At 43.6% G+C, this 14,263-nt stretch overlaps 1 protein-coding gene across 4 annotated transcripts in view; it reads right to left on the minus strand.

Moving 5' to 3' along the window:
- Positions 1–14,263, minus strand: part of CLUAP1 (clusterin associated protein 1) — an 851,865-nt gene that overhangs the window by 109,178 nt on the left and 728,424 nt on the right. For all 4 annotated transcript variants that reach the window (XM_069210479.1, XM_069210475.1, XM_069210478.1 and 1 more), the window contains exons 9-10: positions 13,380–13,452; positions 10,107–10,217 (exon numbers count right to left, since the gene is read on the minus strand). In XM_069210479.1, the coding sequence (XP_069066580.1) occupies positions 10,107–10,217; positions 13,380–13,452 (184 nt within the window). The remainder of the gene's footprint in view (positions 1–10,106; positions 10,218–13,379; positions 13,453–14,263) is intronic.

Here is a 14,263-nt window from a genome sequence, read left to right on the forward strand (position 1 = left end):
TTTCAAAAGAGCAAGTTACTTACCTTCGGTAATGCTTTTTCTGGTGGATACATTAGCTACCTGTGGATTCCTCATCTTATGAATTCTCCCAATGCGCCAGCATTCAACTGACATTTTCTTCCTAGCTCCCCACGTCGACAAGGACGTCACAATTGTACGGCTCCGCACGTGACTCCATCTGACGTCATTGTGGCAATAAGAAGTCCTCGCTGGCGTGCTGACGTCAGTTTCACCATTTTTTATGTGCCTTCAAGGTGAACAGGTAAATACCGACCTCACAAGAACAATATATACCATGGCAATACAAATGTAAACCACAATATCTGTTTTTACAGAAACACAAAAAACATATATACACATTTATAATAAAATAAGTCTTGGTATGACCAGACAGGCAACGGGGAGATGGGTGGGACTGTGAGGAATCCACAGGTAGCTACTGTATCCACCAGAAAAAGCATTACCAAAGGTAATTAAGTTGTTCTTCTGATGGATACAACTACCTGTGGACTCCTCACCTTATGAACAGAATCCCAAAGCTGTACCGCACTCGAGGTGGGTGCCCGACTGGTCAAGCCACGAAGTCCTTCAAAACAGAACGTGCCTTCGGCTCGGGCATTTAACGCGGGAAGTGGGCCTTTAATAGCCGGTAGAGCCCGCTACGGCGGGTTCTAAGGCTATAATGTTTTGCGAAAGTGTGGAGGGAAGCCCAAGTTGCTGCCTTACAAATGTCAACAACTGGTACACCTCTAGCTAAAGCCGAAGTGGCAGACTTATCCCTGGTGGAATGGGCCCTAATACCTTCAGGAGGAACCTTCTTTGCTAGAGAATAACAAATCTTTATGCAAAGAATGACCCTCCTTGAAAGGGTTCTATTGTGGCCGGCTTTGCCCTTCATCTTGCCAACATATCCAACAAAGGGATGATCATAAATTCGAAAGTCTCTTGTCCTCTCAATGTAGAAACTCAGAGCCCTTCTTGGATCCAAACGGTGCAGTCTTTCCTCCTCCTGGGGATGGGGAGGAGAGTAAAGGGACGAGAGTGTTATAGACTGTCCCAGATGAAAGGGAGCGACTACTTTAGGAAGAAAAGCCGTCCTCAGCACCACCTTGTCAGCATGAAAGGTTGTAAAAGGAAGTTTCACACTAAGGGCCTGAAGCTCACTCACACGTCTAGCAGACGTGATAGCTGTGAGGAAAACTGTTGTTAAAAATAAAAGTCTCAACGGGCAAGAATGCATAGGTTCAAACGGTGAACTCATTAAAAAAGTAAGAACTAAACTCAAGTCCCACTGAGGCAGTACAAACGGAGTGGGAGAAAACTTGATAGTTAACCCTTTAAGGAACCTAAGAACTAAAGGAGACTTAAATAAGGAAGGCTGATCAGGAAGGCAAAGAAAGGCCGCCAGTACTGACAAATAGCCCTTCACTGTCACTACTGCACTACCCCCCTGTGCCAGGGAAAGAGCATAAAGCAAAATATCAGACAAGTGGGCCTTCAAGGGATCAATTTGTCTCTCTCCACACCAATCCGCAAATTTCGCCCATCTGCCAGCATAGATCATCTTGGTGGATTATCGCCTGGCCAATAAGATAACATCCACCACTTCTGGATGGAGAGAAAAAGTACTCAGATTGCCCCGTTAAACGTCCAGGCATGTAGGTGCAGGCTCTAGAGGTGGGGTGTAGAACCTGCCACTGCAAGAGGAGGTCTACCCTGCAAGGGAGACGGAGCGGCAGGCACAGTGAGAGTTAGAGAAGGTCTGTGTACCACACCCTTCTAGGCCAATCTGGGGCTATTAGAATGACTTGAGCCTTATCTTGGCGAATCTTCCTCAGAACTCAAGGAATCAAAGGTATGGGGGGAAACACGTAAAGCAACTGGTTGCATCAAGACATCTGAAATGTGTACCCCAATGTGTACTCCTCGAGATCCCCTTTGTGTTGAAACCACTGCTTGCAGAGGCACCACTGGAGAGCCCTCGTGTGCCAACGTGCATGAGTGACCAACAGAATGCAGGAAGAGAACAGACGTAGGACCTTGTGGACTGGAACAGCCGCTCCATTCTGAAACATTGGAATCAACGACTGAATGTCCTCAATCCCATGAGGAGGAGGGTAGGCCTGATTAAATGTTGTGTCGAGTACTGCCCCCATGAACAGGAGGCGCTGAGAGGGCTCCAGGGGAGATTTGGGCACATTTACTGTAAAGCCCAGGTTGAACAACAACTGAGTTGTCACTTGCTCTGGGGACAGACGATCAGCCAATCGTCCAGGTAAGATATTCCCTTCCTTCTGTGGTCTGCTGCCATCACCTTTGTGAAGACTCGAGGTGCGGAAGTGAGACCAAAAGGAAGGGCCACAAACTGATAGTGTTGCGACCCTACCACAAACCGGCGATACTTGCTGTGCAACTTCAGAATAGGGATATGAAAATAAGCATCCTGCAAGTTGATAGACACCATCCAGTCTTTCTTGTTCAACCCAGAAAGCACTTGAGTTAGGGTCAGCATTTTGAACTTTTCCTGTTTGAGTTGGCTTTGGTCCCAAACAACTTCTTGCCATCAAAAGGAAGGTCCGCAAGTGTAGCCCGAACATCAGAGAAAAAAACAGAACCTCTGAGCCACGCATGCCTCCTGGTTGCTACCGAAGTGCCCATAGCCCTGGCAACCAAATCTGCAGTGTCCAAGCCAGACTGAATGATCTGCTTTGCTGCTGCTTGACTGTCCAGCAGGAGTTCATCAAATTGTCCCCGCACTTCCTGAGGCAATCTCGGCACAACAGCGCTTGCTGAGTCCATTAGGGCATGTATATTCCTCCCCAGCACACACGTAGCATTGACAGACTTCAAGGCCATACTGCCCGAGGAGAAGCACTTCTTAGCTGTCTGCCTTATACGCTTCAACTCCCTGTCAGATGGAGTCGCAGGAAACAATCCAGGAGCAGATCGTGCAGAAGAGGCTTGCGCCACCAAGCTCTCAGGCGTTGGATGTTGTGACAGAAACTGCGGATCTCCTGGAGTCACTCTGTATCTCCACAGTCATGGAAACCGCTGGAGTCATGACAGGCTTCCTAAAAAGTTCTAAAATGGGCTCAATAAGGAGAGCATTAAAAGGGAGGAGAGGCTCAAAGGATGTAGCCGATGGATGCAACACCTCAGTTAAAATGTTTGTTTTTGTCTCCGATGTCGGAAATGGTAGGTTCAAAAACTCAGCAGCCTTTCTTATCACATCGTGGTAAGAAGCTGCCTCACTGTAAGTTCTCCTCCACAGAATCTAGGCCCTGAAATTCACCGAAAGGCTCAGCAATTTCTCCTTCCTCCAACAGCTGTTGCGGATATTCTTGCTCCTCCAAGGGACTCAAGGCCCTCCTTCTTCACCTCAGCCTGGACTCCAAACGCGGCGTCGACAAAGAATTAGCCGATGTCGATGACGCCGGTTTCAAAGTAGAAGGATGCTCCGGCGGAGGAGAGGGAGGTCAGACACTGTGGGTCGATCAGGATCCATCCAGCGCCGGCATCCACTCTAACAGCGCCGTCTGCACCATCATCCGAGGTAGAGGAGGTGAAGTCATCAGCTTCTTCACCAGGAAAAAAGGGTACAAATGGAGCCTGTTTGTACGGCGTCAGCTAACCCAGCGTGAATGCCAACGGACCTGTGGGACCAGTAGGTGTACCTGAAGGATGCATTGAGGAATGCTGAAGGATCCACTCACTAAGCCAGGAAGGCAGGAAACCTTTGCTCCTCCTGAGGTGTCTGAACGGACTCCGATACTTGCACACCCGACTCCTGATCATGAGTAGACCCAGGAGAAAACTGAGTCATAGGGCTCTCCGGGATCTCGGAGATTTTATTCAAACTCGGCGCCGGAGAAGCCGGTGGACTCTGAGGCTGAGGGTACACTGTAGGGACACTTTAGGGCTGATCTCCCGTGCGGCGCCATCTCGGACGAGACCGAGACCGATCTCTGGAAGACTGACATCGAGACTTGTGTTGGCGCTGCTTCTTATGCGACTTCGAGGATCTATGCAATGATGACTCCCTCCCCTTTGATCTTTGGTGACTTCGCTGCTCCTTCTTAGCTTTTGCCTAGAAAAGCTTAGCCTCTCTTTCTTTCAAGGCCTTCGGATTCATCCGCTGGCATGGCATGCACTCCTCCGCGTTGTGGTCTGAGCTCAGGCACCACAAGCAATTTTCGTGAGGATCCGTCACTGACATGCAACCCCCGCATTCATTACAAGGCTTAAATCCTGATTTTTTGGGTGGAGACATTGCAACGCTCTACAACAATTCCTCGAAACAGTTAGCATCGAAGGCACAGAAAAAAGGGAACTGACGTCAGCACGCCGGCGAAGACTTCTTATTGCCACGATGACGTCAGATGGAGTCGTGCGCGGAGCTGTGCAATTGTGACGTCCTCATCGACATGGGGAGCTAGGTAGAAAATTTCCATTGAGTGCTGGCGCACTGGGAGAATTCATAAGATGAGGAATCCACAGGTAGTTGTATCCATCAGAATGAGGTACAGTGTGCACAGAGTCCAGGGGTTCCCCATAGGCTTAAAAGAGGCTAAAGTAGATAATATCATGCTATGTTTTGTGGTAGTGTGATTGAGCAGTTAGGCTTATCAGAGGGTAGTGCAAAGCATTTGTTGTAAACACACAGACAATAGAAGAAGCACACACTCAATAACTTAACTTGAGACAAAGGGTGTTTATGTTTATATAGTAAAAATATATTTTCTTAATGTATTTGTAGAACCACAAGATTCAAGTTGCAGGTAAGTACTTCAATAGATTTGCATTTCACACAGGTATCAACAGTACTTTGTTTGAAATCGATAAGTTATACATTTTTTGAAATATTGGCAATTATCTGTTTTAAAAATAGACACTGCAATTTTCAGAACAGTTCTTGGAGGAAAGAAATGTTAGTTCGATTTGTAGGTAAGTACAGTTTCAGTCTCTGGGTTTCAGGAAGTCCACCGGTTGGGGTTCAAGTTGACCCCAAACACCCACCACCAGCAACAAGGGGCTGGCCGGGTGCAGAGGTCAAAGATAAGCAATTTTGACGTGGGCTCCTATGGAAACAGAGGGTACTCAGATTCAGGTCTGCCTGTAGGTAAGTACCCACGACTCAGAGGGCAGACCAGGGGGGATTAGAGGAGCACTGGAGGGGCCACAAGTAGGTACCAAATACAAACAGGCCTTTGGGTTTCCAATGCTGGTCTATGAGGTAACTCCGGGGGTCACTCAGGGGCTGCAGGAGAGGTCCAGGAGGGTGTCTCGGGCACACCACCAGTTGGACAGGGAGTAGGGCCACCTGCTGAACGTGGCTGCACTGGGTGTCGGTTTCTCCAAGGCCTGGGGGCTGTGGCTGCAGTGTGTCCTTTGGCGTCAGATGTCTTCATCCGCAGCTTTCACGATCAGGGGTGTCCTCAGGACTCCCTCTGCAGGCATGGTCATGGAGGGGTGGAGAGGTCAACCCAGGGCGATCCTCTCTAGCTGGTTGGGCCACCTGGTTATGGGTCGTGGGCTTCAGGTGCAGGGTGGCTAGGACCCACGCATTCAGAGGGAGATGGGAGTCCTTAGTTTTTTCTTCAACAGGGCTGCTGTCCACTGGAGTTCTTGATCCTTTTGGGTGCAGGGCAGTCCTCTGGAGTTTGGCAGAGGTCGCTGCTCCCGCTGGATGCGTCGCTGTCCTTTTGCAGGTTCTTTGAAGCAGGAGACAGCCCGGTAGGGCTGGGGCCAAATCAGTAGTCGTCTTCTTTCTTCTCTGCTTGGGTTTCAGCTTAGCAGTCCTATTTCTTCTTGTTAGGGCGCCAGGAATCTGGGGAGTTGAGATCAGGGAAGACCTTAAATCCTATACTGAGGGGCATTTTAGGGGTCAGAGGGCAGTTGCCAATGGCTACTGCCCCTGAGGGTGGCTACACCCTCCTTGTGCCCACTCCATTCGGGGAGGGGGGCAGAAACCTAATCCTATTGGTCCCTGTCCTCCAAACCTAGATGGAGGATTCTGCAGGGAAGGTGTCACCTCAGCTCTGGACCCTTAGGGGCGGTCCTGGCTGGGATGGTCACTCCTCAATGTTTTCCCTAATTTTTCCGCTGGACTTGCTGGCAAAAGTGGGTCTTTGTCCAGGGGCGGGCTGTTCCACTAGCTGGAGTGCCCTGGGGCACTGTAATCCGAGGCTTGAGCCTTTGAGGCTCACTGCCAGGTGTTACAGTTCCTGTAGGGGGGGCGGTGTGAAGCACCTCAACCCAGGACAGGCTTTATTTCCCACCACAGAGTGCGCAAAGGCTCTTACCCCATGTGGTTAGAAACTTGTCTGAAAGTGGCAGGCTGGCACATACCGGTCAGTCCTACACTAGCAGTATGGCTAACATTCAGGGGGCATCTCTAAGATGCTTCCTGTGTGCATTTTTCAATAAACCCACACTGGCATCATTGTGGATTTATTGTGCTGAGAGGGTTGATACCAAACATCCCAGTATTAAGTGAAGCCATTATGGAGCTGTGTAGTTCGTAATGACAAACTCCCAGACCATATACTCTATATGGCTACACTGCACTTACAATGGCTAAGAATGGACTTAGAAACTGTAGGGGCATATTGCTCATGTAACTTTGTCCTCACCTGTGGTATAGTGCACCCTGCCTTAGGGCTGTAAGGCCTGCTAGAGGGGTGACTTACCTATGCCACAGGCAGTGGTTTCTGGGCATGGCACCCAGAGAGGGGTGCCATGTCGACTTTGCCTTTTTCTCCCCACCAGCACACCCAAGCTGCAAGGCAGTGTACATGTGTTTGTTGAGGGGTCCCTTAGGGTGGCATAATACATGCTGCAGCCCTTATGGACCTTCCTGGCCATAGGGCCCTTGGTACCACAGGTACCTTTACAAGGGACTTAACCTGTGTGCCAGGGTTGTGCCAATTGTGGAAACAAAGGTACCAATTTTGGGACAGAACACTGTTGCTGGGGCCTGGTTTGCAGGATCCCAGCACACTTTCAATCAAAGTTGGCATCAACACTAGGCAAAAAGTGTGGGGGGTAACCATGCCAATAGTGGCACTTTCATACACATGTATTTCCAAAACATATGTAAATATGAAATTATTGATGTGGAGCTAGGGACACTTGATGTATGGATCATTCACTTGGCAGCAGAAAACATTTGCTAGAATGGGGGTTCTTTCAGGACTTGGAGTTATGTCAAGGTCTAAATTGATATCTTTTGTGTTATTAATAAAATATATATATAAACAAGTGCTGTGTAAAGTCTGAAATAGGAAACCAAAGGATAGAGATATGAATTCCGTGTGAACCTTTATTTTCAGAGTAAGCCAAGTGATATCCCTTCAGTTTCACTGTTAGATAGGTCTAACCCAAGGAATAGGCCTACTTTATAAGCTTTATGAATGCGAGATGTGCAACTTTTCATTTCAGTTTCTTGTCCTGCCTTCCAAAATAGGTATGCAATCATATTACAGGTATTTAAAATTATTTGGAATGGTCGGAAGAAAAATGTCTTGGTCCTCCACTGGGTGCAATCTGAGACATATAATTATAACTCACCAATTTCAAAGTTCATCAGTTGTCACTACAGACTTGCAATCAATAACAGCACACAGATTTGGATGGAGATGGTGGGATTTGAATTCACAACGGCCCAGGAGTAGTAAAATGATTACATTAGCCTTCCTTATCCCTTAAAACTAATTATTACAACACAAATCCGTTCACAGAGAATATTTCATAAGGGTAAAAGTGTTGAATTTTGAGAACACTAATTCTGATCTAGATTATGTTATGTTAGGCGCAACTGAATAATATCAGGGGTCTCCAGTCACTCACAAGCGAACTACCAGGCTGCCTATGAGTAGCTGGAACATGATGAGTAACTGTCAGGTGGTTTGATAATATGCAGCTGCCCAAGTATTATGGCAGAACCTTAAAAACACAGTGCAAGTAACGCTTTCTGTAGGGCCTGGGAAGCTGAAAATGTAGACTCATATAGCCCACTCTGTTTTGAAACATTATTTTGTTTCTTTTCTTTCATTTTCTTTCTTTCTTTTTCCACTTGCTTCCTTCTTCCTCTATTTATTGTTCACCTTTTCTTGTGTTGTTCTTCTCCTTTCTTTTACTCTTTTCTCAATTTCCCTCTTTTTTCTTCCCTTTCTCTTCTTTCTCCTTTTTTTATTTAATTCTTTCTCAACTTCTCTACTTTGCCCCCTTTCTTTATTCCTGCCGTTCTTTTTCAATTTATTTTTGTCTTCCTTTCACCTCTTTGTTTCCTTTTCTCCTTTCTTCCTCCTTTATGTTTCTTTGTTACTTTCTCTTTTCTTCCATGCTTTAATCACCCAATCCTTTCTCTCCTTTTATCGTTTTTTTCTCTTTCTTTCAGTCTTTCTGGTTTTTTTTCTTTCCTGGTATTCACTTTTCATTTATTATGTACTTTTTGAAATTCCTCTCCTTAATCTGACTGTTGCTTTCCTATTTTTCTTCTTCTTTTTCCTTCTCTAGTTTTTGTTTCTGACTTGCTCTTTCCTTGTTCTTATCTTTTTCTACCTCTTTATTTGCCTTTCTTCCTCTTTCACTTCTTCTTTCTTTGCTCCTATTCGCCTTCATTTTCTCTCTCCTTTATTTAGCCTCTGTTTATTTTCTCCTGTGCTTCCTTTTTCTTATTATTTTGTGTCTGTTAGTATGTCTTTTCTTGCCTTTTTCTCTTGTTCTTTTTTATTTGTTTGTTTCTATTATCCTCGTCTTTCTTCCTCTCTTTTTTCTTTTTTGTTCTTTCTTCTTCCATATCTCAATCTCTCTCCTGACCTTTCTCTCGCATTCGCTCATCTTTTTTTTTTCTCTGTTTTTCTCTTTTCGTCACTGTCGAGATATGTTTACTGATAGTAAAGTCTGCAAGGGCCTCACAAAATGTATTGTTGATAAACGTCTTTCATACCCTAAATCTCAAAATGAGAGCAGTATCAACTTATCTATTGCATGACAATGAGAACTTAAGTCTAAATCAGACTATCACCTATCATAAACAATGGACAAAACAGACTCTTGGGGTCCACATAAGTTAACATTTGCTGTAAAACTAAAGGTGTGTTAATGCTGTATGTTCACTGGAGCTGGACTGGGATATTCTACAGTCAGTATTTAAATTATTTGGAATTTATTTACCCTTGTCGAACACCCTTCTATTAGACGCTAGCTAAGAATGGTTTTCAATTACCAGAAGTAGCTCTCATTACCTAAAAGGCTGGAGGCTCCATACATTCCCAACAACTGAATTGTTCAAAATGCTTTTAGAAACTTGTGCCCTTTAAGTTAAATATGTGCAGGTGATCCAGAGGCTTATACCATTTGCTGACTGCCAGTTTGTTGCTGCTTTCTGTCAAGAGGCATGCAAACAGCAAATTCTAGATATGCTTATGGGAAGCGTAGTAGAAATATACCATTTTATGGACTTGCAAGCAAAGTAGAGAGATGATTTAATGTTGTTACCTATCTTGATTGAGTAAACGAAGGTAGAGAGATAAAGCACTTCAACAGTTGTCTTAAATGATTTGACTTAAGGATCAATATATAACTGATGTATTTGACTTTAGAATCAATATATGACCGATGAACATAAATTGGGACCTATTGCATTAAATATGAAGGATGACACAACTGAGGAGACGTAGTATTTATCAAAATAACTAAGGGCCTCATTTAGAATTTGGCAGATGGGATGCTACATTACAAACGTGATGGATGTCCCATCCGCTGTATACAATTGAAATATATCCTATGACACTTGTAATACAGCACACAGGATATCTGTCACACTTGTGATAGGTTATCTCTTCCATTAAACTCTAAATCAGGACCTAATTTTTATAACAAGCAAAACTGAAGGTGACATGATACAATTAATTAACCAATGATTGCCTGCAAGGAGACAGTGGTGTACATATAGTGTCAATAAAGGAAAAGTATGTAATTAAGCATAACATGCAGGCTCAAATTGTAAAGGTGTCTTGCTTTGAGAAGGTGTGAATTATAATAGACTCAAACCAGGGTCTGCTTCATACCATCTTATAAGAGAGTGTAATTTCAGGAGGTACCTTGCATCCTCATGTGTCTAGCTGTCCGTGGCTTCAATGGTCGCCTATCTTCTACATCACTGTCAGACCCATCATCATCTTGGATCTCCATGTCTGAATCCTCATTGCTATCTGAATAGACACACAGAAGGAATCAAATATTTATTTCTGAATCATCACCATGTAAGAAAAGAAAATATGTTACATTATTGAACTGGGAACCTTTATAAATGATCATGCAGTCCTATCATTCAGAATGGGAGAGAAATCAACTTAAGCATCTGATGTTTGGATAATATAATATATAATATAATATATAATAATATAATATAATATTTGCACAATATTTGTGATAATCGATCTCTCCATCACGCTATCTGGATATATGGACATGGAAATAAAACCACTACTGTGGACTACATGGATATTGTCACCTCAAAGGTGGTCTCTTGTTCATCTTGCTGGAAATGATGACCAGAAGAGACCTTTGGTAAGATAGTGTTTAACTTAACTTTTCACACTTTGTGGGAAGAAATGGTGGTTAATCTCACTCTCACATCATGGTGATAGATGGTCTGAAACAGTGACTGATTCCTGCCAAAGTAACCTTTATCTCAATAACTAAAATGGTGCCTCCGTGCCCCTTGTTTGAAACCATTCAGTCCACTCTCTTGAGTAACCTAAATCATGCATTCTTAACCAGTGGATAGTTGCTCACTTTATCCTCTATTTTATTAACACTGATCAAAATGCTACCTGCCCCGGTTCATACTAGGTGGCCAATTTTCTATATGTATAACAAATAAAACATCTCTAAACATGTCTTTGTTAAAAATCTTTCCTGGTTTACCAATCATTTTAATCTTGAGGGAAAATACAATTTTCTTTTAAAAGTGATTTTGCAAATGTACAGCATCCTCTTGTGAGTTGGAGAATGGGGTAAAACCTTTCTCAAATAGGAAGCCCATTAATCTGCTATGTGAAACACACAGCTGCAGCCGCACGAAAACTTTTATAAATGACCCAGGAAAATGGTAATCACAACAAGAACTCATTAGGTATTCAGAGTAAAACATACATTGTAACAGAGGAAACAACCATCAGAGCATGAGCTTTCTACATAAAAGTGTATTGTATGTCAACAGATTGTCAATTACATGGAGCAACATAGCTGAAAATCATGCAATTTCTTCATCCTCAAACAGGGAGCTTCTTTTTTTAGCAACATATATAGGCGCAGCTATCCCCAAGGGAAATCTACAAATTCTACTGAGTAATACGCAGATTACACAGAAACTGAGTGCAGCAAAATAGCACAATATTTGTGATAATCGATCTCTCCATCACGCTATCTGGATATATGGACATGGAAATAAAACCACTACTGTGGACTACATGGATATTGTCACCTCAAAGGTGGTCTCTTGTTCATCTTGCTGGAAATGATGACCAGAAGAGACCTTTGGTAAGATAGTGTTTAGAGTCCTCTCCCCGAGCAGCAGGGAGAAGTTTTCCCTGTGGATTTCTACTCTGTGACCCCTACTCTTCCATGTACAAAAGAATGCATACACACCAGCAAACACTCTCTCAATTCTCTCTCTGTCCCTCTAGCTCTCTCTGACTTGCCCTTCCTATTAGGCCCAGGCATTTTTTTTAATCTCCTACAATTCGCAAAACACAAATTTGACAAGATCTTGGAGATTCAAATGTTTTGTGAATTCAGCCAGTGAGGGGATTAGTTGATTAGCAAGTGCATCATGCAAACCAGTAAAGCCGCTGAAGAGACACATTTTCTCCTTGAACTAGTTTAATGGCAGTATCAATTTTCGCACAAGGTATCTGTACATTTCATGAAATTTTGTGCATTATCATGACATTTGGCAAAAAACACCCAAAAGAAATTTCAAATTCACTAACCACTTCTTCTTAGATAACCACCTAGCAATCAATAACACCTGCCGTTCATTCAGAATGTCCTTGAAAGTTGTGTTATTTCAGCAGTGACTACCTTACTGTTCTTAAGTACTGAATTGAAATAACTTGGAGCTACAGCAATAGCCACTAAGAGCAGGGCAATTCCTCCAGTACCCAGACTACATGACATTTACTCAAAAGCAGATTAAGCAAAGCAGACACAAAGAGAGATCAGGCGTACTGTAAAACTTGTGGAAGGGAGTGAAGCATGTAAATAACCGTGGTGATGGAGAAGGAAGAGAAATCTCTAATGGACAGAAGATCAACAGCATGACGAGGAGCCGGTGGCAGGTGTGCTTTTGCTTTGCTTACAACGATCTACAGGTGTGGGAGCAGAGATGAGATAGTGGGTGGTGTCACAAGACTACCTTGTCAATAGGGGACCTCCACATTCTGTTACACTGTTAAGCAACTATAGTTGAGTAACGTTTCCCATAGACAACTCACAAGAGTGAATGTAGGTCAGTTATATACCTGCATTCTATTATGTTGAGGAAAGAAAGCTACAGTGAAACAGGGAAAGACAGCACGTTATGCTTTTAATAAGGACTATCATGAAGGTAGGTAAGGTGTCTGTGGTGTGAAGGGTGGTGGAAGGTGGCGTTTGTTCGCAGGGCCCCGCAGACAATCAAGAAAGGAGGTAGGCACGTATTAAGCCAATGCAGTGTAAGAGGTCACAAATTAACCCTGCCATATGTCAACTCGCCCCACAGAAAAGAGAGGAGTACCCCTGCTAGAACAGGACTTTTCAACGGAGGACATTTCCATAGACAGTGAGTGGGGAGTTGGAAGCATTAGAAGATCATAGTTGTAAAACGTCTCTGAGGTTTATGTTGGAAAGAGTCTTTTTCTTCCTTTTACAACCTACCTTACACACTGCCTCTGGGGGACTGATTGATAAACCACCTTTGTGAACCATTTCATTCCTCTCGAAAGACCACTATCACTAGCCAGGCTGGTAGCAATCTTGTATATTCCTATATATCAGAGGCAAACATGTAATCTTATCCTTTGGGAAAATTGGACTTTAATATAAAGTACAAAACTATACCATTCTCAGCGCCATGATATCCTCCCAGGGGATCTGTGTGCTATATAAATACAGTACATATAACAAAAACATTGCCTACATATAAACCCATTTACCCTGACTAGGCTTATAGGTTCATTAAGCCTTGGGGGTGTCCGTGTGAAACCCTCAAACTTTTAACAGGGTTCTACATTACCCTATGAGCCGCAAAGCTTCCAAGAATGCTGCTGCACCTCCACACCAATGTTCACATTATTGGGCATAAATGATACTCTGTTTGTGTCACTTACTTCCAGCTTTCAGTAGTCGTTTCTCCTCTTCCTTCAGCTTGTTCTGCATCAAACGCAGTGTATTTTCTGCTTCCTAAAAAGAAAGAGTGCAAGCAATCAGAGATACTCTGGCTTTATGGTGAGCAAAAGAACGATGGATTAAACCCAGATATGTGACTGGAGGTGAGTGTTTGCATTGTTCAGCACTCCGTCCATCATCCTTTTGTGTTGCTAAAGTTGTCCACAGACCAGCGAGGACAGCCCATGCAAATGTCAGTACTGTATTTTAAAAACAGCACTAAACATTCTGGAACCTGGTCCACATCAAGCAAAGAAGGCAGGTGGAGAAAACAAACTACATTTAAGACATTTAATTGAAGCAATGACAATTGACTAGCAAAATCTGGCACACCCAGACTAATTTTGGGAACTAAGCAGGACACATTCAAGAGATTTTAGGGTTTAATTCTGAATTGTTGTATTGTGAGCTAGACGCTCAAATTTGACTTTATTTCGGTTCAACTACTTAGTTCATACTCTTCTTCCACCTAAATAATTGAACTAATGTTTTAGTATTCAAAATGTTTTCTTATCAGATCATCCCAAAACATTCTCCAACACTTGACAAACAGCAAACTGATGTTACAACGGCACATTAATGTTCCTGTATTCTGACATATCAGTTAACTGTAACATCATACGGGTGACCAGAGCCGGTCTCTGCTTAGATAGCACGCCTTAGGGGAAACCACATTTTGCAACATCTCTCACTCGTCTTTAATTATTTGCGTGTTATAGACTTTTGGAGGCCGTGGAGGGGGTGAGGGGGGTAAAATGAGTTGGTGAAGGTTAAAGGGCTGCACATGAAGAAAACTAAACCAAATGTTATGGGTACAAGCAGCCTA

Source organism: Pleurodeles waltl, chromosome 10 (assembly GCF_031143425.1).
Source record: "Pleurodeles waltl isolate 20211129_DDA chromosome 10, aPleWal1.hap1.20221129, whole genome shotgun sequence".
NCBI lineage: Eukaryota > Metazoa > Chordata > Amphibia > Caudata > Salamandridae > Pleurodeles > Pleurodeles waltl.